Raw genomic sequence first — 23,028 nt, forward strand, 5'->3', positions numbered from 1 at the left:
AAACGCTGTGCCTGTCCATCCACTGTCTAGGCCTTACGTCCCTACAAGGCCTGACCTGAAACGCTGTGCCTGTCCATCCACTGTCCAAGCCGTACGTCCCTTCAAGGGCCTGACCTGAAACGCTGTGCCAGTCTGAGTTTTGTTCTGGTATTTCAGTGCTGAAGTGCATAAGTACAGTTAATAACTTCTGGGTATTCACAAATAATCTCCAGCTCCAGCTCCAGCTCAGTTCTTGCTTCACAAATGGCAGTCTCTATTGCTCTAAAAGCATCCTCTGTTGAATTATCTTTCAGAAATGAAAAAGATGCCATTTTCTTCTGGCAGTGAACCAGTTCAAGAAGAAGTGACAGATCAAACCACAACATACCTACACAAAGGAAATCCTCTAATGCTGTGCCTGTTTGTCCAGGCCTTATGTCCCTTCAAGGGCCTGACCTCTATCCTCGATTGCTGTGCCTGTCCATCCAAGCTTTAGGTCCCTACGAGGGCCTGACCTCTATCCTTGAATGCTGTGCCTGCCCGTCCAGGCTGTACGTCTCTACAAGGGTTTGACCTCGAATGCTGTGCCTGTCCGTCCAGGCCTTATGTCCTTATAAGGGCTTGACCTGTATCCTTGAATGCTGTGCCTGTTCGTCCAGCCCTTATGCCCCTACAAGGGCCTGACCTCTATCCTCGAATGCTATGCCTGTCCGTCCAGGATTTCCATCCCTACGAGGGCCTGATCTCTATCCTCGAATGCTGTGCCTACCCATCCATGCTGTACGTCTCTACAAGGGTTTGACCTCTAATGCTGTGCCTGTCCGTCCAGGCTTTATGTCTGTTGCGTCCATTGGTCTTCGACGGCTTCGCCCCGTTTGCCTCACCTTATTCACGTCTCCTCCTGCTTACCTGGGCAAGATGGCTACCACCGCGGCTACAAGCCGACCTCTCTGGCGTCCCCAGAATGGCTATGGTGCAGCCTCCCGCCATTGATCCTCCCAGGTACCTACTAGTGTGCACGCGCGCGCATGCAACCCATGTCTTTGTACCACCCTTGGCGCGAACCATCCAGGTATATTACCTTCAATCATTTGCTAGCTCCCCGAGTTAGCAAGGACTGGAATCCGTTCTTGTCTACGCTACTCTGCCGCTCCCGTGCTGCCGCAGGAAGCTCTCTCTCTGCCCTTCGGGGTATATGCTAACCTGGGTATCTGCTCCTCGGGGGCCCTCTGATTTATTTCAGGTGCCTTACAGGGAACAGGTACTCTCACCTCGAGGCCCTGCTCTCCCTGCCTTGGTGCCTGTACCTTCTACAACAGACCTGGTGGAATCACATATCTACAGCAAACACCTAGTAAGTACTCTAACTCTCAGTCTATCTCATCCACAGTATCTCCTCTCTGGGAGACCTGCTGCGGAACCTCCTGACGTCATCAAGGAGAGAAGGGCTCCCTCTGCCGAGGTCCCTGAGACTGCAACAATGAGACTGCCTCACCTCTGCCACCTCTGGTGGTTCACTTCAAGCTCTGCAATAAAAGAACTCTTGTGTTTGTGTAGTACGAGTCTAGCCCAGTGCTGTGGCTCCTCATGGGGCTCCTCCCCGTGGGCGTGGCCACCTCCACAGCATCCAAGGATCCACAAACACACATTATTACAACAATGTCCCCAAAAGGGCTTGACCTTTATCCTCAATTGCTGTGCTTGTCCGTCCACATTTGGAATGTACAAACATAAAAAGCTGACTTAAGATGTTTGGAGCTTGCGAATGCGTATTTCATATGCTCAATAGTTTTCATGACCTTCATAATATGGGGACCATGTTCCCTAAATCTTTCTTAAGTGCCAACATTAATGTTTCTTCTAGTACTATAGAAAAGGTGGTAGTTGCACTCTAGTTCATCCTCTGTCCCATAGTTTACAGAGGCACTGTAGGGTACAAAGTCAACATAGTTCGATATTGTAGATTTGGGTGGGAGATGACATCAGCGCTTCTTTTGGTCCTAACATCTGAACCCTCGTTGTAAAGGGAAATCTCAGTCTCCGGCAATTCAACATACTAATCCTTCACAGCATGGATCCTTAAATCAAACAAACAATTTTATTTTAGTTTCAGGGCAGAGCAGAGAACCTCCTCCACCTTGCTCATGAAGTCATGAACTGTTTGCACATGCTTAAATCCTAACAATTTGTATCATTATACACTCTAAGGGCCAACCCATTCCGGGGAGCCCTTCCCTGCTTAACGGAAAGGGAACTCTCCCCGGTAATACAGTCCATCTCTTAATGCCTGTTGACCCATGTTGAATCGATGTTCACATGGTACCCTGCTCCACATCGCCACGCTTTGAAGGCTCGTGCTCCACTCTAGGGGCCAACCCATTCTAGGGAGCCCTTTCCTGCTGAAAGGAAAGAGAACTCTCCCCAGGGCCAGCCTGTCTTGCCCCGATGAAAACCACAGGGACCTGACTACCTCGGCTCTGCCAGCCTGTCTTCTTGCCCCTATCAGCTTTCTGCCACTCTGCCTTGCTGCCATACACCAGATGACTCACTCAACTCCTTGTGGTGTTCTTGCCACTATAATGGTTCCTCAGTGTGTTTGTGCTAGTCTTTCTGCTTGCTATGTTCCCCCTTCATTGTGCTGTAGGATGTTGATGCCACTTGTCTTGCCGCTTTGCCTGTCGTGCTGCCTTCAAGGGTTCATGCATCTGTTATCGGTGCTCTCTTTTGAAGCTGTGGCGTGTTTTTGACACTCTCGCTACTGCTTTGCACCTCTGTTAAAGCACTCTTGCCACTCATGGTACCCCTTTGCCCCTTTAAAGTGCCTTAGGCTATTCATGCCACTTTGGTGCCACTTTGCCACACTCTAAGTACCTTGGAGCTCTTTTCTCATTCTGATGATTGCTCCCCAGAAGTTTCATCAGAATTGATAAGAAAACCCCAATTCTGCAGCCAAAAATAGGCTGCAAATACTTTCCCCATTGACTTAAATGGGAATCAGAAAACGAATAAAACGTATCAATGGATCGGGTCCCCCCTTGAACGAATGCAACGTATTTGGGACCCGACAAATACGAATACCGAATCAGACGAATCCATCCCTTCTGCACATCCCTAGCGGGTTGTAGAGGCACTAATCCCCTTATTGCATTAATTAGCGCCTATACAACCCACGTCCAACTGCAGGTTATACAGTGCGCTCGGCTGAGCGCACTGTATTGCATCAGCCCCATAGTGCTTTAAAAGCTGTTATATTCCTTTGTACCTTATATGAGGTGTCATTTTAAAAATATCATCCGCATATCTTTCCACAAGTGTAACCTATATATTAAATTATGCCAGAATAGTTTTCAGTATCTTACCTAAGTACTTATAGCCTTCCTTTCCATCAATTATAGGTCTCACCCATGTTGATTTGCAGATAGTTTCATTTTTTACTCTTGCCCCCAGAGGAGGATATAATGTGAAGGCCATTTCAACTACCTGGTGCTTCTTAAAAACGTCTCCACATTTCCAAGAGGAATCTAGATTAAAAAAAACATTAAAAAGTCATTTTATGTCATTCAACTATGGAGAAGTTATCATTTTGCATAGAATGAAAAGCTTACAAATAGAAAGTTATCATTTTCAGTTTTTATTTTATTTTCAATCAACACCATACAAAACCGCATTCTGCCTGTGATATATCAAATATGAATTTACATTATACAGGCCATCACATACTTATCCTTGCTCACTAATTTATATTAAAGCAAATGAATCACTTTTTTAAGTGAAAAAATTACTTTATTAAATCACAACCTCATGTATAAATATTATACCTGTAAAACATCCAAATAAAGACATATATTGGTTTTCATCCACACATCAACCAACAACATATTCCAATTCCCCATTCACAGTACTGTTGGTTGATGTGTGGATGAAAACCAATATATGTCTTTATTTGGATGTTTTACAGGTATAATATTTATACATGAGGTTGTGATTTAATAAAGTAATTTTTTCACTTAAAAAAGTGATTCATTTGCTTTGATATAAATTAGTGAGCAAGGATAAATATGTGATGGTCTGTATAATGTAAATTCATATTTTATTTTATTTTCACCAAGAATTTATCAGTGTTTATTATAACCAACAAAAAGAGGAGAACATTGTTGTGGGGAAAACCAGTCATTTTTTCCACATATTTTCTTCCATTTGGTTGATTATGCTAAATTCTGATAAATTCCCAAGGAAATAAAATAAAAACAAAGCGCAGGTCCCTACATATAAGTGAGGGAGGTTAAAAAAAATGCGAGAAAATACTTTTATACACTACATGCTAGACAAGTGGAACAGACTTCCAGTGGAAGTGGTAGAAGCAAAAACAATGGCAGAATTGAAGTATTCATGGAATAGACACAAAGGGACCTCAATGGAAGAGGCAGAAGACTATAGATCAAGTAAGACCTGTGAGAGCACAGTACACAAGCACCACTGGAAAGACAGGAAGGGCCAAATGGTTCTTATCTGCTTCAAGTTTTTCCTTTGAAAATGTGACTGGTGCACACAATGGGGGTAAAAAAGTACCCATGTATGTTGAGCCTTCATGGGAGCAGTTTCAACTTATGCACATAAAAATAGATGCAGAGATTTGAAAATGAAATTGCCAAATGTATTTTTACTCTCCCAGCCTAAAAGTATGCACACTGTTTCCTAACACATGTAACCCCACCCTGGTGCACCTGTCTTGCACGGGTGGGTACATAAACTTATTTTTTACTCTTTGGGGCTGGAACCTTTCCCTGGCTAGCTATTCGGTCTCTTTCACTTCCCCAGGTGTGGATTCATTGGGCTGGGGGAAGAAAGGAGTCCTTTCAGGTCCCGTGACAGGGGTGGTTTCTTTACACATTTACTTTTGGTTTCCCCAGGGAGGATGTCTGTCCTTTATGTGGGTGCAGTGAGTGGAAAATAAATACTCTGGAGTCACTTTGGTAATATCCAAAACAAAAGTCTTTACTATAAATAGTGATGATAAATGGCACAAAACTCAAACTGCAATACCACAGAATTATCTTCTCAATTTCTTTACAAATTCTTTCCTCTGTGCAAGACTCACTTGTATCGGGAAGCAGGAAAAGCTCTCACTTTCCTGGATTAATTAAGTGCTGTTCCCAAATGGTCAAAGTCTTTTAAGCTTGGCAAAACCCCTTCTAAAACCGATAACTTGCAAAAACAGTCCAAGGTACAGAGAGTAAAATCATCTCTTTCTCTCCCTAGGGTGGTAACACTGGATGGGAGTTTCCAATTGGTGAAATGTTCCTTTACACATGGTTAGGAGGTATTTTGGATCTTCTTGAATTTTTACAAAGTCTCTTTAGTACTCTTGGCAGGATCCTAAATGGTTAAGAGTCCTTTTGGAAACATGATGTTCTCTTGCTTCACACAGGAAGGAAGGGGCAGCCAAACTTCCTCCTGGAACTTCTAACAAAAATTGTTCTTTCCCCCCAAAAGGAACGGAATCAAAATAATGGAGTCCCCTCCTCACAGCAGGTCACCACCACTTCAGGGGTGTATCTTCCTTTTTCTCTGGGACGCCTACACACGGGGTTTCCTAATCCCCATGTGCAAGACAGACCCAAGGGTCCAGCAAGGCTCCTAATAAAAATTTGAAAAATGCCTTAAAGTAGACCCAGTAGGAAAACTCCACCAGACAGGTTGTGTACTGGAAGGAGAATACCCTCTCAACCCTGGTCAGGATCCACAGGCTGGGTTAGTCTGCTTTTGCAAAAACAACACAAGTTAAACTTTTGCAAAAACAACACAAGTTAAACTTCTTGACACCTCTGCACTCTCTGACCCAGATTTGCAAATATTTCCTTCAATATCTATCTTTGAAAACCTAAAGGGAATTCCTCCTGAACTCAGTTTGGAGAGCTCCTAAATAGACTATCAAGGGGATGACCATTCCAGACTCCACAAAAGAAGGAGCTGCATTTGAATTATACCTCCCACTACTTTAACCTTCTCTCTACAGCTAAACTTAGGGTTCACCCAGGTCTTATTAATGGCAGGACTGTAGTCCCTGTCACACACACATACTTTTACCAACATATTGGGAGGTCCAATAATCAAACCACATTTTTATGAGTTAACATGCATTTACCCATATAAATTACTTTTTATTATTGCCCCCGTGTTTCTAACCCAGATTTGCAAATATTTCCTTCAATATCTATCTTTTTTTTTTTCTTTAGAAAATTGAAAGGGCAGGTTGAACTCTCTAAGGTAATATAGATACATTAATACAGTTCTACAAGTATAATAAGGAAGGAAATATTGCACCCAAACAAATCATAATCTAAGAGACTAAGGGCCTTATTTTCTAAATGTTTTGCACGCGGTAAGGGACATTTCGCACGCGAAATGTCCCTTTTCGCGTGCGATACCAAAATGGGGGTGGAGTCGGCCCCAGAAGAGGAGGAGTCGGGGCGTCACCAGGGCCAACTCCGCGAAGCCGCCGCGGACGATGAAAAGGTAAGGCCCTTTTCGCGTCCTACTTCTCTCTCAATAGCTACACCTCCTATGGTGGAGCTATTGGATGCGAAACCGGCAGCGATCGCACCACGACGGTGCGATCGCTGCCGGCTAGTGCAGGCCCACCCCCCCTTTCGGCCCCCCGCCCCTCATTTCCTAAAGTATCGCAGGCCTGTGATACTTTAGAAAATGAGGTCCTAAGAGAGAAGGAGGGAAGACCTTGAAACATAGAAACATGAAAGCAGAAAAAGACAATTATGGTATGTCTATCCAGACTGCCCATCCATACCAACTACTCATCTTTACAATCCCTACCACTTCCATGTTATCCCATGCATTCTTGAATTCAGATACTGCATTGTTTCCACCACCTATAAGGGAAGGCTGTTCCATGCATTCACTACCCTCTCTGTAAAGAAATATTTTCTTAGATTATTACTAAATCTTGCCCCTTCCACCCTCATCCCATTGCTCCTCATTCTATAACCTTCTTTCCTTTGAAAGACGTCCAACTTCTCTGCATGAAACCTTGGAGGTATTGAAATGTCTCTATCATATTTCCTCATCCTGCCTTTCATCCAAGGCATTCATGCTTAGATTTTCAACTCTATCCAGTGGGAGCACTGAGAGGAGAGGATCACCTTGCTGGTGGCTGAAAGGAATCAATAAGTTTTTCCTTGGGACATTGTCTTTTTTAAAAGTATTGGGGCAAAGTTAACTATTTGGGAATATTATTTAGTGTGTTTGTGTGTTTGTGCTTTTAATAGGCATAAGGCAGCGAATAAGCAGAAGTTAGACTGTATTTTTAAATAGTCAGTCAGTAAGGCAGCTAGTAAGCAGTAGTTAGTGTGTTTATTTTTAAAAGTCTTAAGGCAGCTAGTAAGCAGAAGTTAGAGTGTTTGTATATTAAAAACAAAAAATAAAAAAAAAGTAGCCAGAAGCTAGAAATAACTTAGGAGCAGTGTATTCCTAAGTAAAAAGGTTGAAAAGTTCAGTTCAGTTACTCACCTTGGAAAGTTGTTAAGGTAGTGAGATTTGGTTTGATTAGGTACCAACATTTGATAATCAAGAGAGCAGTGAGTCACTCTGGCTAACTGAAGTTAGACTATAAGTTGATTTTCAAAACCCTGAGGGTGGGGCCTATGGCAAGAAATGGTGTGGTGTGGTATCTAATGGAAGCAGTGGGTTTTATGGAGGCTAGTGGAACATTCTTTTGAATGCTTTTTCAGGTTTGAAGGTAGAGAATACATAAGAATTTCATTACATTCCCAGGTTTTCAATGTCATAATGTTACAAGAATGAATGTAAGTATACAGACTGGATATGTTTCCTTTAAATAACCTGCTCACAGTTAATGACAATTTATGACTGTGTGTTTTTATATTCCAAACATCTTGTTAAAAAATAATGTATCAAAGATGATATGGTATAATTTAGTTCACAGCATAGTTTTATTTAAATTCTCTCGAGTCAGCAAAATGGTATTCTCTAAAAACACAGGAGGTATCTCAAATCCCCTACAACCCTATTGGAAAATGTCCCAGAAATTCTGGGAGTTAACTTCCTACTGGCAAAGTATAAATACATTTACTTGTAGGAATGGGAATTAACATTTTTTTTAACTTTTAATTAGGAAAACAATGCTCTTTAAAAAAAATTTTATTTAAAAAGAAAAGTGAATTAAGGCATAATGTGGGACAAACAATATATTTGTGATTAGCTTTTGAGAGCTTATTCCCTTTATCAGGTCAATACTACACTGATCAAATGAAGGGAGCACAGCTCTAAAAAGCTGTCACAAATGTTTTGCCTGTCCAATAAAAAGGCATTACCCACAGCTAGTTTGTTCACCTTAATTAATAAATAAAATTTAAAAAAATCATACACAGAAGACATCCAAACCTATCTGAAGCAATGTTCAAGCAGCAGATTTTGTGCATGTCATTAAGAGATGGGAATAAGTCGTTAAAGTAAATCAGTCACTAATTACATACATTAGGTGAATCCTGTAGCCAGGTACTCTCATTTTCTGCCTTAAAGAAGGCCTTCCTAGCCTTCTGTCTTTAGGAGGAGTTTCTGACTGTCCCTCCTCAGCTAGTGGGACAGACTTCAGAGGAGAAACCTGGCAGCTCTGTAATTCCGAGGTGTTCCCAAGCTGGTATATGAGAGTGAGGGGGTGGGGCAGACCCGAAGAAAATGGTTCCCTAGGCCACTGGAAGAGGGGAGGAAATGAGTTAAAGAGGGAAATGTCTGATCAAGGGGAGGGGAAAGAGGAAATGGAATTTCTTTATTAGAGCCCCGAGCAGGACAGAGACAGGAATAGGAAGAGATGAAGATAGGACAAGCACCTCTGGAAGTCAGGCCCTTGGGAGGAAAAGAGGAAAGTCCTATGGATAAAGAATATTCAGCCTAAGCTCAAAGAGGCTTCCCAAATGGAGAGGAAAGGTCAATGCAGGCCCGGCGCTACCGGGTGTGTAAACCGTGCAATTGCACAGAGCTACACACCCAGGGAGGCAGCAGGCCCGCTGGTTGGTGGGCCTGTGGCGGCGGAGGATGGAGAGAGTGCCGCCACTTGAAGAGGGTATGAGCATGTTTCTTCAGCCACTGGAAGAAGATATGAGCTCATATCCATTTCCAGCGGCCGAAGAAACAGAAGGCCGCCCGCGCCGCCACGGGGGACGATGGCAGGGATTCTATGCAAAGGGTGGCGCAGAAGCTAGTGCCAGCCCTGGGTCAATGAATAATGTTGGTGGTGGCTGAACTCTGGACTTGTGCAGAAAGGAGTGAGCCAAGAAAAAAAGAAAACCCAGAGATATAAACACAACTACCAAATGGGTGGTGGCCAACAAGCTGCAGTAAAAGCCAGAATATTACTGAAAATTGTACTTTGTTTTCATTTGTTTAAAATCTGACCTTAAGGACCATGTCTTGAACTGTGCAGGAACTGAACTGCATCCTCACCTGCAAGCTAACTCAGATAAAGAAAGAAGATGCAGGAAAAGTCAGAACACTACTGCAAACTGTTTTTTGTTTTTTGCTTAAAAGCTGTACTTAAAGCAAGGCTTCCAACATTTTTAGCAAATATGACTCCATTTTAACACTTGAAAATTCACCAGACCCCCAGAGGTCAACCAAAACAAATTAGGAAGGGTGCGGTGCCCCTACAACAATCCTTCCTCCTCACCCTCCCTGCACTCCAGCTGATCATATTGCTTAACCTCCTCTCATCCTGCTGTCCCTGTCTCTCAACCTCTGCTCTTCTCATCACCTCCAGCCCTTTTCATTGTCCCCCCAAGCTGATTCTCTCTTGCCCCTAAGCCTTTCTAACCTCCTTCTGGTCCTCTGTCATTCCTTCCCTCTCAACCCATCATAATCTATGACTTGCTAAGTCTTTCAAAAAAATGTGATGGACCAAGGCCGCTATTAAAGATAGAATGGGACTTACTAAGGAATCTGACATACTGGCAGAAATATAGGGCAGTTCTGATGCAACTTGTTACGCCCATCGGTCGCAGATGGCTGCAACCACAACTGCTCACTTCTTTCTTTGCTGCATTGTCATCCATTGGAGGAGTGGCGGCCTCTGCCAGTCACCGCCGACCAGCCTGAAGTTCCCGGGATGACATGGGTGCTGCCTACCGTCATCTTGCTCCAGAAATTACCTAGGCGTGGGCGCATGGGCCACCTTTGTACACATCATGGCGGGAACCTCGGGGGCTCCCCTCCGGATGACGTCACCCACTTCTTGTACTTAAGCTGGCTGGCCCTTCACTGTGACGAGTTAGCAAGGAGTTCCCTCTTGCTGAATTTCACTCCTTGGACTTCCGGTTCCAGTTTCTTCATTGGCGTGAGACACTCTGGGTACCCGCTCCTCAGGGGCCCTATCTCGTCTCTGGTTATCCGCTCCTCGGAGGACCTTCTGCCTTGGACTGCTATCGGTTCCACTATCCGGGACCTCTCCTGGAACTACCTCCTATGAGTACCTATTTCTACAGTCTCCAACTATCTAGCCTCATTGTGGGATTCTCTACGGTGTACCCTGTGACTCGGGCCACTACCGCATCACTGCTACAAGAACCTCATCGGGGTTCCTGCACCTTGGACATCTTTCTCATTCCATCACTGAGACTCATCTCCAGCGTACCCCGCTCCACGGGCCACTACCGGATCTGCATGTCTGAGTTGTTTCTTCACAACTGCAAACCTTCCTGGCATACCCCGCTCTGCGGGCCACTACCGGATCGTCACATCTGAGGCATCATCTTCTGCTCAGAACTTTACTTTTCTGCATCTCCTGCTCCACGGGTGGTGCCATTCTCTGCTATCAATAAAGACTCTATTCCATAGCTGTGTCTGACATTGCTGAGACCGCGCCTACTGGCGGTGAGGCTCACAGGGCTCCTCCCTGTGGGCGGAGACACCTCTCACCTCAGCCCAGGGGTTCACACTGGGCCCAGGTTCTGGTACAGCAACTGAAGGATTGAACATGTCGGTGAATTGAGCCCAAGGGCAAGTTTGCTATGGAAGTGGTGTCTGCAGTAGTATATTAGCAATCCCTAAATGCAGTCCCAGCAGGGGATGTCTAATTTAGGAGTAGTATCCCTGGCTGAAAAGTATTTAGAAGTGGAGATTTTGCTTCGAGCTGATGAAGCATGGAGGGAAAAGGGAGGTACAAATAGGTAAAAGGAAATGGCACTTAGGAAGGACAAAGCAATGCCAAGTAAACCCCAGCATTCTCTACCTCAACACAAGGGGTTTTTCCATCAAGAGAGAAATAGGAATAGAGGACAATGAAAGGCCAGAATAGTCCAAATTATGGACTGAAGTGTTATAACTGTTGGGAAATGGGACACATACAGCGCAGATGAGGTATCAGGAGCGGGTAATCCCTTCGTACAGACAGTGAGGATTAATGGGCAGCCGGCAGCAGCCCTTTTAGATACAAGGGCTAACCAGTCCATGTTAGCCTTAGAGTGGGCTACGAAGACATGCCTGGAGGAAAAGCGAAACCTGAAGCCAGAAAGAGGGGTGGTTCAAGTCTTAATATGGTACACTCATGGGTACCCCAAGAACTATCATATAGTAAAGGTTACAAAAGAGGCCACCAGTCAGAGGGAATACATTTTGATCACAATAGTGCCCAGACTCCCTATCAAGGCTATTTTGGGATGAGATTGGCCTCCCATGGCTAGATTAATGAGGGGGGTAGAGAATCTAGGCTCAATACGTTCACATCAAACTCAGGAACTGACTCAAGATCTCCATGTGGGGCAAGTTTACCTGTTCTAAGAAGAAGAGTTGTATTCAGGGTCCATTAGGGGAAGAAAGCACATTATAAAGAAGAGAAAAGAACCTGAGGAAATATCCTGGCCCCAGGGGAGAGGGACCTTGTCCAGAAGGAACCTACCAGGTCGAATGGGGTTGAATGGGTAACACGCTCAGAGTTTAAGGAAGAACAGGCTGATGAGACATTACAGGAAGGTTGGAAACAACTTTCGGTGAGAGAGGAGAGCTGTTGAACAAGGAGAATAAACTAGTGTCCTTACTTTGAGTCCCAGAATAGTCTGTTATATAGGAAAGAATTTAGTACACTGGGAGGGGGGGAGTCTATCCCCTGGGATTAGACGGCAACAGTTTCTAATTCCCAAGTCTTTCCAAAAAATGTGATGGACCAAACCCACAACCCTCCAGTAGCAGGACATCAGGGGATATAAAACTCATTAGCTTGGATCAAAGCCAGATTTTATTAGCCGGGCTTGTACAAGGACATCTAAAACTATTGTTTGTCTTGCCCTCAATGCCAACGGACTTCATTGAAGAGGCCCCCTCATATGCCTCTAATATCCTTACTGGTTGTAGAGAACCCCCTTAATCAGGTGGCCATCAACACTGTTAGACTACTGGAGAAGAGTAGGCAGGGATCAGATTACACTACCCGATACCCTTGGGTGTGCCCCTTTGGAATGTAGGGGCTCCAAACATTGCCAGGGAATTGATACAAAATTATTGTGCCGTGGAGTTTCCTTGAGAGGTTTTGACAGACAGAGAGACAAATTTCATGTCTCAAGCCCTGTGCCACATGTGGGATTCCTTTGGGGTTCGGCATGTTTGGACAGCCGCATACCATCCGCAGACTGGTAGGGCTGGTAGAAAGGTTTAATTAAACGCTCAAAGGAATGTTGAGACAATGACTGAGAGAGGGCCCTAGAGATTAGTTACTGAGAAAGACCAGACTGGGATCTCTAGTCAAGATGATTGTTCTTTCAAACTTTAGCTTTCTGTTTCCCTTCTTGATTGATTGATTGATTGATTGATTCTTGATTGATTGATAGCAGAACTTCTAAAGTTTCAAACAAAGAAACCTGCTGTGATCCTTTATGACTTTCCAATATTTTCAAAACATTGACAAAGATGAATTTCAGCAGTCTGTGAAGCAATGCTTCTCTCTCTGAATCCTCTTTAAATTCCTTCCTTAAATCCCTCATGGGCTGCTCCAGACACTCACTCTCTGAGAACACAGAGGCTTTGACTTTGAGCTCTGCATCCACTGTAAAAAAGAGAGCCCACAACTTTCAGAACCAATACCTTTATTACTCCTGCCAAACCTCAGGCTCTGCCCATTGGGTTATGTATGTATCACACTATGCTCCTCCTCTAAACATAGTCACATGAGCTCTCTGATGGAGACATTCCTTAAATTGGTAAGGGATCTGTGAGTATCCTTATTTCAGTATATAGTGTAACCAACATTGCAATTTGTTTTGGTTTACCAATGACATTTTTGTACTCTGCAAATATTATGAATAAAATAATACTATGCTTTTAAATAAGATGAGTTTAAGATTAATAAACTGGCACATTAAAGTAGCAGTCCATGGTAGAAAAATAAAATATATATATTTAATTGAGCTTCTCTTATTTGCCAGTAGCATCTTGACCTTTAAAAAGAAAATCAATAGAGCAAAAGAATAGAATTCAAAATACTTTTTTTAAAATTTCCCTGCCCCTTGTTATCAGCATGCAGTGGTAGCCACCAATCAGAAAGCAGCTTTTGTGTAGACACCTTTATTAATAGTAGTCCAAGCCTGCAGCTACATCTTAATTGGTTAATTGTAATACAATGCAGTCACAAGCGAAAGCAGCAAATATTTACAACAATTCAGCTATCGCACCAAGTCTTAATCATTTTTATTTCCAAAATGAAATGGAATTATTCAGCAGATTTATACCTACATACTATGCTAATTCAAAAACTTTCTTTTCAAAATGGGACTGCTGTTTAAGGAAAGCACGTGGGCAAAGAGTTGCTTCTTCTCTAATACTTGCCAAATTGTATTCTTGTTAGAATCTGCTCAGTATTTCAGAGCAAATGTGCAAACTCATGCTCATCATCATTTTTTATTTATAGACTGCTTTATCACTGAAATGGTGCCCAAGTCAGTTAACAACAATACAGAAACATAAATATACAATATTTAACAATATATTAGCATTCATAAGTATCCACAAAACAGTGGCACATAAACATTAATAATTCAAATGATAAAATATGGTAAATCCACATAGTATAGATACACTGAATAGCCATTGCATATCTACTAAATTAAAACAAGATCACTGATATTAAAACATAACCAGCAAAGCAGTGCAAAGAAGATTTGATGTTGAATTATAATCTAGGAATGAATCAGGTACCAACTTAACCTCTAGGCACAGTTAAAAGCAGAAAGTCATATCTTTGCTTTCTTGTAAAGTGAAGGAATTCCTGTGTAAGGTGAAATTTCTTGTATATGTATGATAGTTATCTCATATCATAGAAGTGGTCAGAAAGTTTTCAATTGTATTCCAGCAGCATAACAGTCTCCTTCTAAACGCGATAAAACACCACACAATCATGGAAAAATGTCGTGTAAGGTGGGTAAACTTTTATCGCGTTTAGAAGGAGACTGTTATGCTGCTGGAATAGAACTGAAAACTTTCTGATCACGTCTATGATATGAGATAACTATCAATCATATACAAACGATATTGCGAGAGTCATATTTAAGTAACCCTCACTCACACTACTTACTTTTTTCTACCGATTATGCGAAACAGGTAAGATGCAGCGACAGCTAATAAACTCTTTTTGAATTTTTTAATGTCTTTTATTCGGTGTCCAACATTGAACTGCCATTACTTTTTATTTGCTCTTGCTTACTAGGCATGCTTATTATGTGACCGCGTCCCAATACTTAGCTTGTATTTATTTAAGTTATTTGCGGTTTAAATATGTATTTCCCTTTCCTGTGACATGGCCGCTTTGCATATTTGTTATTAAACAATACAGCATCGGATATTTATCCTTTTTGAGTAACATACAGCAACCGTGAATGCACTCCCTTTGAATTTATTAATGTTTTTCACTCGCTATCCAATATTGTAACGCCATCCTCTTTCACTCGCTCTCGCTGAAACTCACTAGATTTTGTCCATTATGTGACCACGCCACGATCAATGAATTAGAAAATACTAAGCTTGCATTTAAAACATACATTTTTCTTTTTCTTTTTAAAATTGGGCATGACTGTAATTTACATGAATGTTTTCGCATAGTCTTACAATGACATGGCCGCTCAGAGTATTCACCATTAAATAACACAGTACTGGATAGCAACTATATTATTGACGCTGCTTACTGTACTATGCCCTACAGGTTTTCAAGAATATAATGAACCTACTTTGGATTTTCCATGATAACCACTAATTGAATTTTAACGATCAAGGTAACTCATCACTTTTTTGCTAGATAGCATGTGACTTGAGCAGTAACATGATATTACCTAGAATGACCTCTTTTGTTTTATAGCCATTTAATTTCTTTATTTTTTATTTTTTATTATTCACATTTTATTTTTTATTTTTTATTCTTATTGCATTCTTGACTAACTTTTATTGTCTGACCCTTATTTGAATTCACATTTTACTTTTACTACTTGATTGATTTTTTTAATTTTTAATTTTAATTTTTAATTTTTTTATATACATTTCTGCTATTGTTTTTATACATGTTCCTCTTCTGTAATTTTAGAATGTGTACATCAACCATTTAACATCAAGCTACTTCTATCTTTCCCTCTTCTTTTTAGAACTCTAATCAATATGTTGTGTTGCTTTCACATTGAGTGTGACATATACAAAATAACCTTTGGAACAGGTTTTTTCATTATTTTGAATCCACGTCCACTGGCTTAACCTATACACATATATGTGCATCACTTACACAAGCCCAATTATCCTTTGATAATTCTCAAGCATAGATGTTCAAATATATTTTGCATTTTTAATTATGCCAGCTTTTGCACACATTATCTTTAAGTATGCATTGTGGTGCAATTCTGAATCATTGGTTTTGGTTTTGATTTTAATATTTTATGATTGTATTATGTTTCTTTATGTGATTTCACATTTTATATGTATTTACACCTATCTATGTCTGTTTTAATGTATGTATATGTGTGTCTTTTATTAGTTATTTATTATTTTTATTGCTCTTGTAGTAGCCCCTGAGGCAGCTCCTGTGTGAGTGAAACTCAGCCAAAGTCGGGCATATTCCAATAAAGAATCCCTTGATACACCGATCATTATTGTTTGTTCTGCTTTCCAAGAGATATTGTTTACAGCCCCTGAGGCAGCCCCATTGTGGGGGCGAAACTCGGCCTGAGTTGGGCTTTATTTTGGATGAACGAGTCTCCATAATAAAATTTCTAAATGGACATTTTGGCATCTAATCCAATTTGTTGCCCTCACGGCTTTCTTAGATCGCCTACCCTCTTGCTTTATCAGTCCATCACTGAGATTAACATTTGGAAATCAGGTACAGAGGCCAAGCCCCCTACCTTGGAGGTTCATTACTGAGGCCCTCTACCTTCTGTACTATGCCAGGGAATAGTTATGGGCTGTCTCTCTAAGTACCATATGCCAGCAGGCATTGACTGTGCCTGGTGGAAAGCTTCTGCAAATTCCAGATCTCTCTCCAGGGTGAGCCTGGTAGGTCAACAAACCCAATTTCACATGGGCTGATCCAGACCATCTAGGAACTACTCCAGGAGTATTTGGTGAGCCATTTCCAGTCCCAATATTGTCTCTGGCTGGAGCCACTTCCACCTGGCATCTTTCAAATGATGAAAGACATTTCTTGGGCTCTCCCCAGGCTATAGCGCTGCCCGTTGAAATTGCTGCTAGAAGTATTCTGGGAAGTACCCAGATCTCTGTAGTATAGAAGCCTTGACATCCTCATAAGAAGCCCTCCCATCTGGACTGATGGCCTGGAACATCGCTTGACACCTGCCAGTGAGTAAATTAGCCAAATAAGTTGTCCAGCTGCTCTTTGTTGTGTTAATTGGTCTTGTAGCCACTGCTATTAATTTATTTTTGTACAGTGTTTTGCAGCTTTTGCTGTCCTATGGCCAGGACCTGGATTACCTGCTCTATTTTTTTTTATTATTATTTTTATTGGGTTTTTGTATACAAACATTAGTAAAATACAATTGAACAAGAAGAACATATATATAGCAGAGTTGCTTACTTGTAACAGGTGTTCTCACAGGACAGCAGGATGTTAGTCCTCACATATGGGTGACATCATCAGGATGGAGCCTATCACGGAACACTTTTGTCAAAGTTTCTAGAACTTTGACTTGGCACACTGAGCAGGTCCAGCATGCCACCAACCCTGCATCCATCAGGGGTCCCCCTTCAGTCTCGTTTATAGTAAAAGTACGAGCAAAAAATAAAATAATAAATCGAAGTGAACCCAACTCCACGGGGAGGCAGGTGGGTTTCGTGAGGACTAACATCCTGCTGTCCTGTGAGAACACCTGTTACAGGTAAGCAACTCTGCTTTCTCACAGGACAAGCAGGATGGTAGTCCTCACTTATGGGTGAATAGCAAGTTGAGGGTGCCCGAGTAATGTACCAAGAGCACCCAATGACATGCAACATGCAGAACAACAGGGGTGGTCTTGGGTAGACGGGCAGCCTAAATTCCCCAGTGGGTCACTGAGAGGAGTTGGGTTATTAAGTTTAGAATAAATTGTGCAGAACAGACTGGCCAAAGATGGAATCTTGTCTGCCAGCCTTGTCCAGACAATAGTGAGCTGTAAAGGTGTGCAGAGAACTCCATGTAGCAGCCCTGCAGATGTCAGCAAGAGGGACCGAACGAAGGTGTGCTACCGACCTTGCCATTGCTCTAATAGAGTGCACTTTTATGCGTCCCTGGAGCGGAAGGCCTGCTTGTTGGTAGCAGAAGGAAATACAGTCTGCCAGCCAAGAGGACAGGGTCTGCTTGCCCACAGGGATTCCCAGTTTGGTTTTATCAAACGAGATAAACAGCTGGGTGGACTTCCTATGGGTTGCAGTGTGCTACAAATAAAAGGCTAGCGCCCATTTGCAGTCCAAGGAATGCAGAGCTTGCTCACCTGGATGTGAGTGGGGCTTTGGAAAGAAAGTAGGTAGTATAATGGATTGATTTAAATGAAATTCAGTCACTACTTTTGGTAAAAATTTTGAATGAGTGTGAAGCACTCAATTTTGAATGAGTGTGAAGTACCACACGATCATGGAGAAATGTCGTGTAAGGTGGGTATGATACCAGCGCCCGCAGTTCACTTACCCTGCGAGCTGACATTATAGCAAGGAGAAAGAGCAGTTTCCAAGTCAAATGATGCAGCTCGCAGGAATGGAGAGACTCAAACGGAGGTTTCGTGAGCCATGTTAACACTACATTGAGGTCCCAAGAGGGGGCCGGAGGACTCAGTGGGGGCTTTAGGTGCAGCAAACCTCTCATGAAGCGTGCTACGAGGGGTTGTGTGGAAATTGAAGCATCACCTATGCCCTTGTGGTAAGCAGCTACAGCGCTGACATGAACTCGGATAGATGAAGTTTGCAGACCAGACTCCGATAGAGACAAGAGGTAGTCGAGAAACTTCATTGTAGGGCAGGTAAAGGGATCTATCTCCTTTGACCCGCACCACAAGGAAACCCTTTTCCATTTGGAACGGTAAAATTTCCTGGTGGAAGGCTTTTGTGAAGCTACAAGGATATGGGAGACCTCTTCCGAGAAGTTCAGAGATTGTAGAATCAACCTGTCAACATCCAAGCTGTCAGGGTCTGGAGGTTTGGGTGACGCAGTTGACCGTTGTTCTGGGAAATCAGAGACGGACCTGCACCCAGGCGAATTTGTGGACAGACTGAGAGATCACGAAGGATGGGAAACCATACCTGGCATGGCCAATAAGGGTCTATGTGGATCATGCAGCCCTTGTCTTGTCGTAACTTCACGAGAGTCTTGCTGATGAGTGGAAATGGAGGATACGCATACAGGAAACCTCTCGACCATGAGAGGGCGAAGGCGTCTCTTAGTGGCATCCTGTAACTGCGATGTAGTGAGCAGAAGTTCTCCACTTTGTGATTGTGAACTGACGCAAAGAGATCTATGCATGGATAACCCCACTGTTGGAATATTCTGTCTGTGACAGTGGGGTTTAGGGACCATTCGTGGGGATGAAAGGTGCAACTGAGTTTGTCCGCAATCACATTGTCCATGCCTGCCAGGTAGGTTGCTCTCAGCAGCATGGAGTGGGAGAAAGCCCAGGCCCAGATTCGTGCTACTTCCTGACATAGCAGGAAAGAGCTGGTTCCTCCCTGTTTGTTGATGTACCATATCACTACTTGGTTGTCCGTCTGGATTAGGATTGATTTGTTGGATAGGCAACCTTGGAAGGCTATCAGAGCATATCTGATTGCCCTGAGTTCCAGAAAATTTATTTTATGTTGTGATTCTGCTGCAGACCAGCTCCCAGAGTCTGTAGGTTGTTTACATGGGCTCCCCAACCGAGAGTTTACGCATCAGTTGCAGCATGATCTGCAGTTCTGGAGTTTGAAAAGGTAGGCCTTTGGTCAGATTGGACTCCTGAATCCACCAAGCTAGGGAGAGACAAAGCTGTCTGGTGAAGTGGACAATGCTGGACATTGGATGGTGGGCTTGCGACCATTGGGACTTCAATGTCCACTGTGTGACTCTCATGGCCAGGCGAGCCATTGGTGTAACATGGACCAAAGCCGCCATGTGACCTAGCAAGGTGAGAAGATGACGAGCCATGGTTACCTGCCGAGTCTGTACAGCATTTGCAAGGAGTGCAAGAGTGTGAGCGCAGTCTTTTGGAAGAAAGGCCTTTGCTTGGGTAGTGTTGAGGTCCGTTCCAATGAAGGAGAGGATCTGGGAAGGGTTCAGATTGGATTTTGGATAACTGACTAGAAATCCCAATGACAGTAGCAGCTGGAGGATGAGATGGAGGGAGTGGGAAACCACCTCCGCTGACGGGACCTGTGGCAACCTATCATCTAGATAAGGATAGATGTGGGTGCCGAGGCGCCTTAAGTATGCAGCTACTACTGTCAGGCATTTCGTGAAGACACGAGGCACTGATGCTAGGCCGAATAGAAGCACACGGTATTGGAAGTGCCGGTGTCTGACCAGGAAGCGTATGTATTGTCTGTGAGATGGGGTTATCACTATGTGCGTGTATGCGTCTTGCAGATCTAGAAAGCAAAGCCAATCTCCCTGTTGGAGAAGAGGGAGTAGGGAGCCTAAGACTGCCATTCTGAACTTTTCCTTTCGTATATGTTTGCTCAGAGCCCAAAGATCTAAGATGGGACAAACTCCTCCTGATATTTTTGGTATTAGAAAATATTGGGAGTAGAAGCTCTTTCCCCTTTGTAGATTGGGAACTGGTTCTAATGCATTGGACAGAAGAAGGGAGTGTAATTACTCCACCAGAAGTGGAGAGTGGTCACAGAGACTCCACCCCGGCCAAGGTGGAGAGTTTGCCGGTATCGAAAGGAAGTTCAGATGGTAAGCGTGAGCCACCACCAAGACCCTCTGATCCGTGGTGATGGTACGTCACATGTTTATGAAGTGGCAAAGGCGGCCACCTACTGACAAAGATGGTAGAGGTGGAAGATGAGAATTGCTCTCTAGTAGTGAGTCAAAAGCTGGAAGCTGGACCAGGCTGCAGAGGTGGCTGTGCTTTTTGAGGCCTAGCTTGGCAGGCTTAACCCTTTTGATATGGCCTGGCTGGCTGAGCCCGGGATGGAGGGGAATAATACTTACTGGCCTTAAAGGTAGTCCTTTTTCCCTCTCTTCTGAATGGCCGTCTAGAAGCAGAGGAAAAATTGGAGGGCACTGACAAGAGTTGTCGCAATGTCTCATGATGATCTTTGAGTTGTGCGACAGTCTCTTGAATCTTATTGCTAAATAAGTTATCCCCTGTACAGGGGAGATCTGCCAACCTTTCCTGCTTGGGACGCAGATTGGAAGACTTCAATCATGCCCACCTCCTGGCACTTATACCAGTGGCTGAAACCCTGGAGGCTGTGTCGAATATATCATAAGCCGCTCTCACCTCAAATCTTCCAGCATCAAGGCCTTTCTTGAGAATGGAACTCATCTGGTCCTGGAACTGTTCTGGGAGGGATTCAGAGAAATCCTGTAGCTGCTTAAAGATATTCCTGGAATACTGCATCATATAAAGTTGGTAGGCCGCAATACGGGAAATGAGCATGGAACCATGAAAGATCCGCCGTCCTAAAGCATCAAGGAACGTCTGATCCTTCCCAGGAGGTGTGGAGGAATGTGGCCGTGGTCTTCTTGACGTTTTCTGGGCAAATTTGACTACCACAGAGTGGTGAGAAAACTGGGTCTTCTGGAACCCTGGTGCTGACTGCACTAAGTAAGAGCTATTTTGACGTACATTGAGAAGAGAAGGTTGTGGATAATACAGCACCTCGAAGTTAAGTGACTGTTGATTAGCAATAATTACCAAAAAATCAAAAACATAAAAATAGCAAAAAAATTACCAATACATCTCAAATAAGTGAGCGATGATTATAAGCCTCTAAGCCTCATTCCGGGTATGTTATAGCCATTAGTGATTAACAACCTGAGGTATATGATGGTCACTTTGAGATACTATATAAATATGTACACAGTCTATTTTTGAACAGATATCTCTATAGTATGAACCAGATGATATGATTTTGTATACATTCATTATTTGAAATGATTGTGCACTAAGAAAGTGGCATCAGTCTTTCGGTTCACCAGGGGAACCTTACCAGGATGCTCCCAGGTGCGGTGGAGAAGCTTAAGGAGGACATCATGGACGGGAATGGACATAACCTCCTTAGGTGGATCAACAAACTGGAAGAATTCTAGCATCTGATGCCTGGAGTCCTCCTCGGTCTGAAGTTAAAAGGGGATGGTCTCCGTCATTTCCTTTATAAATATGATATGTACACGTACAACATCCCAATCATCCACAATCAAAGAAGAATCCCCTCAACCAACTTCACCAACGTCATACAAAAAAGAATTATCCCAATCATGACTTCACCTTTGAACCAACTGCTAGGCCTCACGCTACTCTCAGTAACCCTCTTCAATGCACAATCCTTAACTAAAAAGACACACATCCTCAATGATTACCTCCTGGATTCCAACCCAGACATCTGTGCCATCACAGAAACCTGGTTAAAAAATTCTGACATCGCCTTAACCAACCAACTACCTATCCATACATATGACATTTTCACCTTCCACAGACACAAAAAAAGAGGAGGCGGACTTCTTCTAGCCACCAAGAAAGAACTCAGACTGACCGCACATACAATCAAGACTGACTCCAAATTGGAACTGGGGTTAGTCAAATCAAAACATCTACAAATACTGTTAGTCTATGCTCCCCCGGGAATTCTAGAAACGAACCCCTCCCCCCTCATAGAATCAATTGTGAAACATATTAACGGAGACCTACCAACAATGATTATGGGTGATTTCAACCTCCATACCGACGCTATACCCTGCTCTGCGAACTGCGAAGCCCTCCTCACCACCCTCAGTGCAATGGGATTCACTCAGACCATCAACAGCCCCACACACAAAGCTGGACGCACTCTGGATCTAATATTCATCAACTCCAATTTCTCTTGCACAACAGAACCCACATGTACCCCTATCCCTTGGTCTGACCATTTCTTGATTGAATCTTCCTTCTCCACATGCAAACAGACACTCTCCTCTCCGCACCTCTCTACCATTCAATTCAGGAAAGCATGTCCATCGGAGATACTTAGTGAGCAGCTTTCCAAAGAACTCTCTAACTTAGACCAATCTAATCCTGACTCAGCCCTTTCCTCCTGGCACAAGATTACTGAACAACTTGCAAACAAATGGTGCCCATTAGTCTCCAAAACAATCAATCCAACAAAAAAGGGAAATCAACCCTGGTTCAGCTCCGAACTAAAACAGATGAAACAGGAATTGCGACATAAAGAAAATAGATGGCGCAAAACCCCTAACACATCTACCCTCTCAACATTTAAGGGATTCTTACATCACTACAGGACTTCTATTCTACAAAAAAAAAAAGGAATACTATGCTAACAAAATACACCACTTCCAGTACGATGCCCAGGCCCTAGTTGCTTATGTAA

General features: G+C 43.1%; 1 protein-coding gene across 1 annotated transcript in view; it reads right to left on the bottom strand.

Annotated features, from left to right (window-relative positions):
• The window catches only part of LOC115093260 (IQ domain-containing protein M-like), a 475,156-nt gene that overhangs the window by 286,777 nt on the left and 165,351 nt on the right, over positions 1–23,028 (bottom strand). The window contains exon 2 of the mRNA XM_029604950.1: positions 3,339–3,500. Within this exon, the coding sequence (XP_029460810.1) occupies positions 3,339–3,500 (162 nt within the window). The remainder of the gene's footprint in view (positions 1–3,338; positions 3,501–23,028) is intronic.

This window comes from Rhinatrema bivittatum, chromosome 1 (assembly GCF_901001135.1).
Source record: "Rhinatrema bivittatum chromosome 1, aRhiBiv1.1, whole genome shotgun sequence".
NCBI lineage: Eukaryota > Metazoa > Chordata > Amphibia > Gymnophiona > Rhinatrematidae > Rhinatrema > Rhinatrema bivittatum.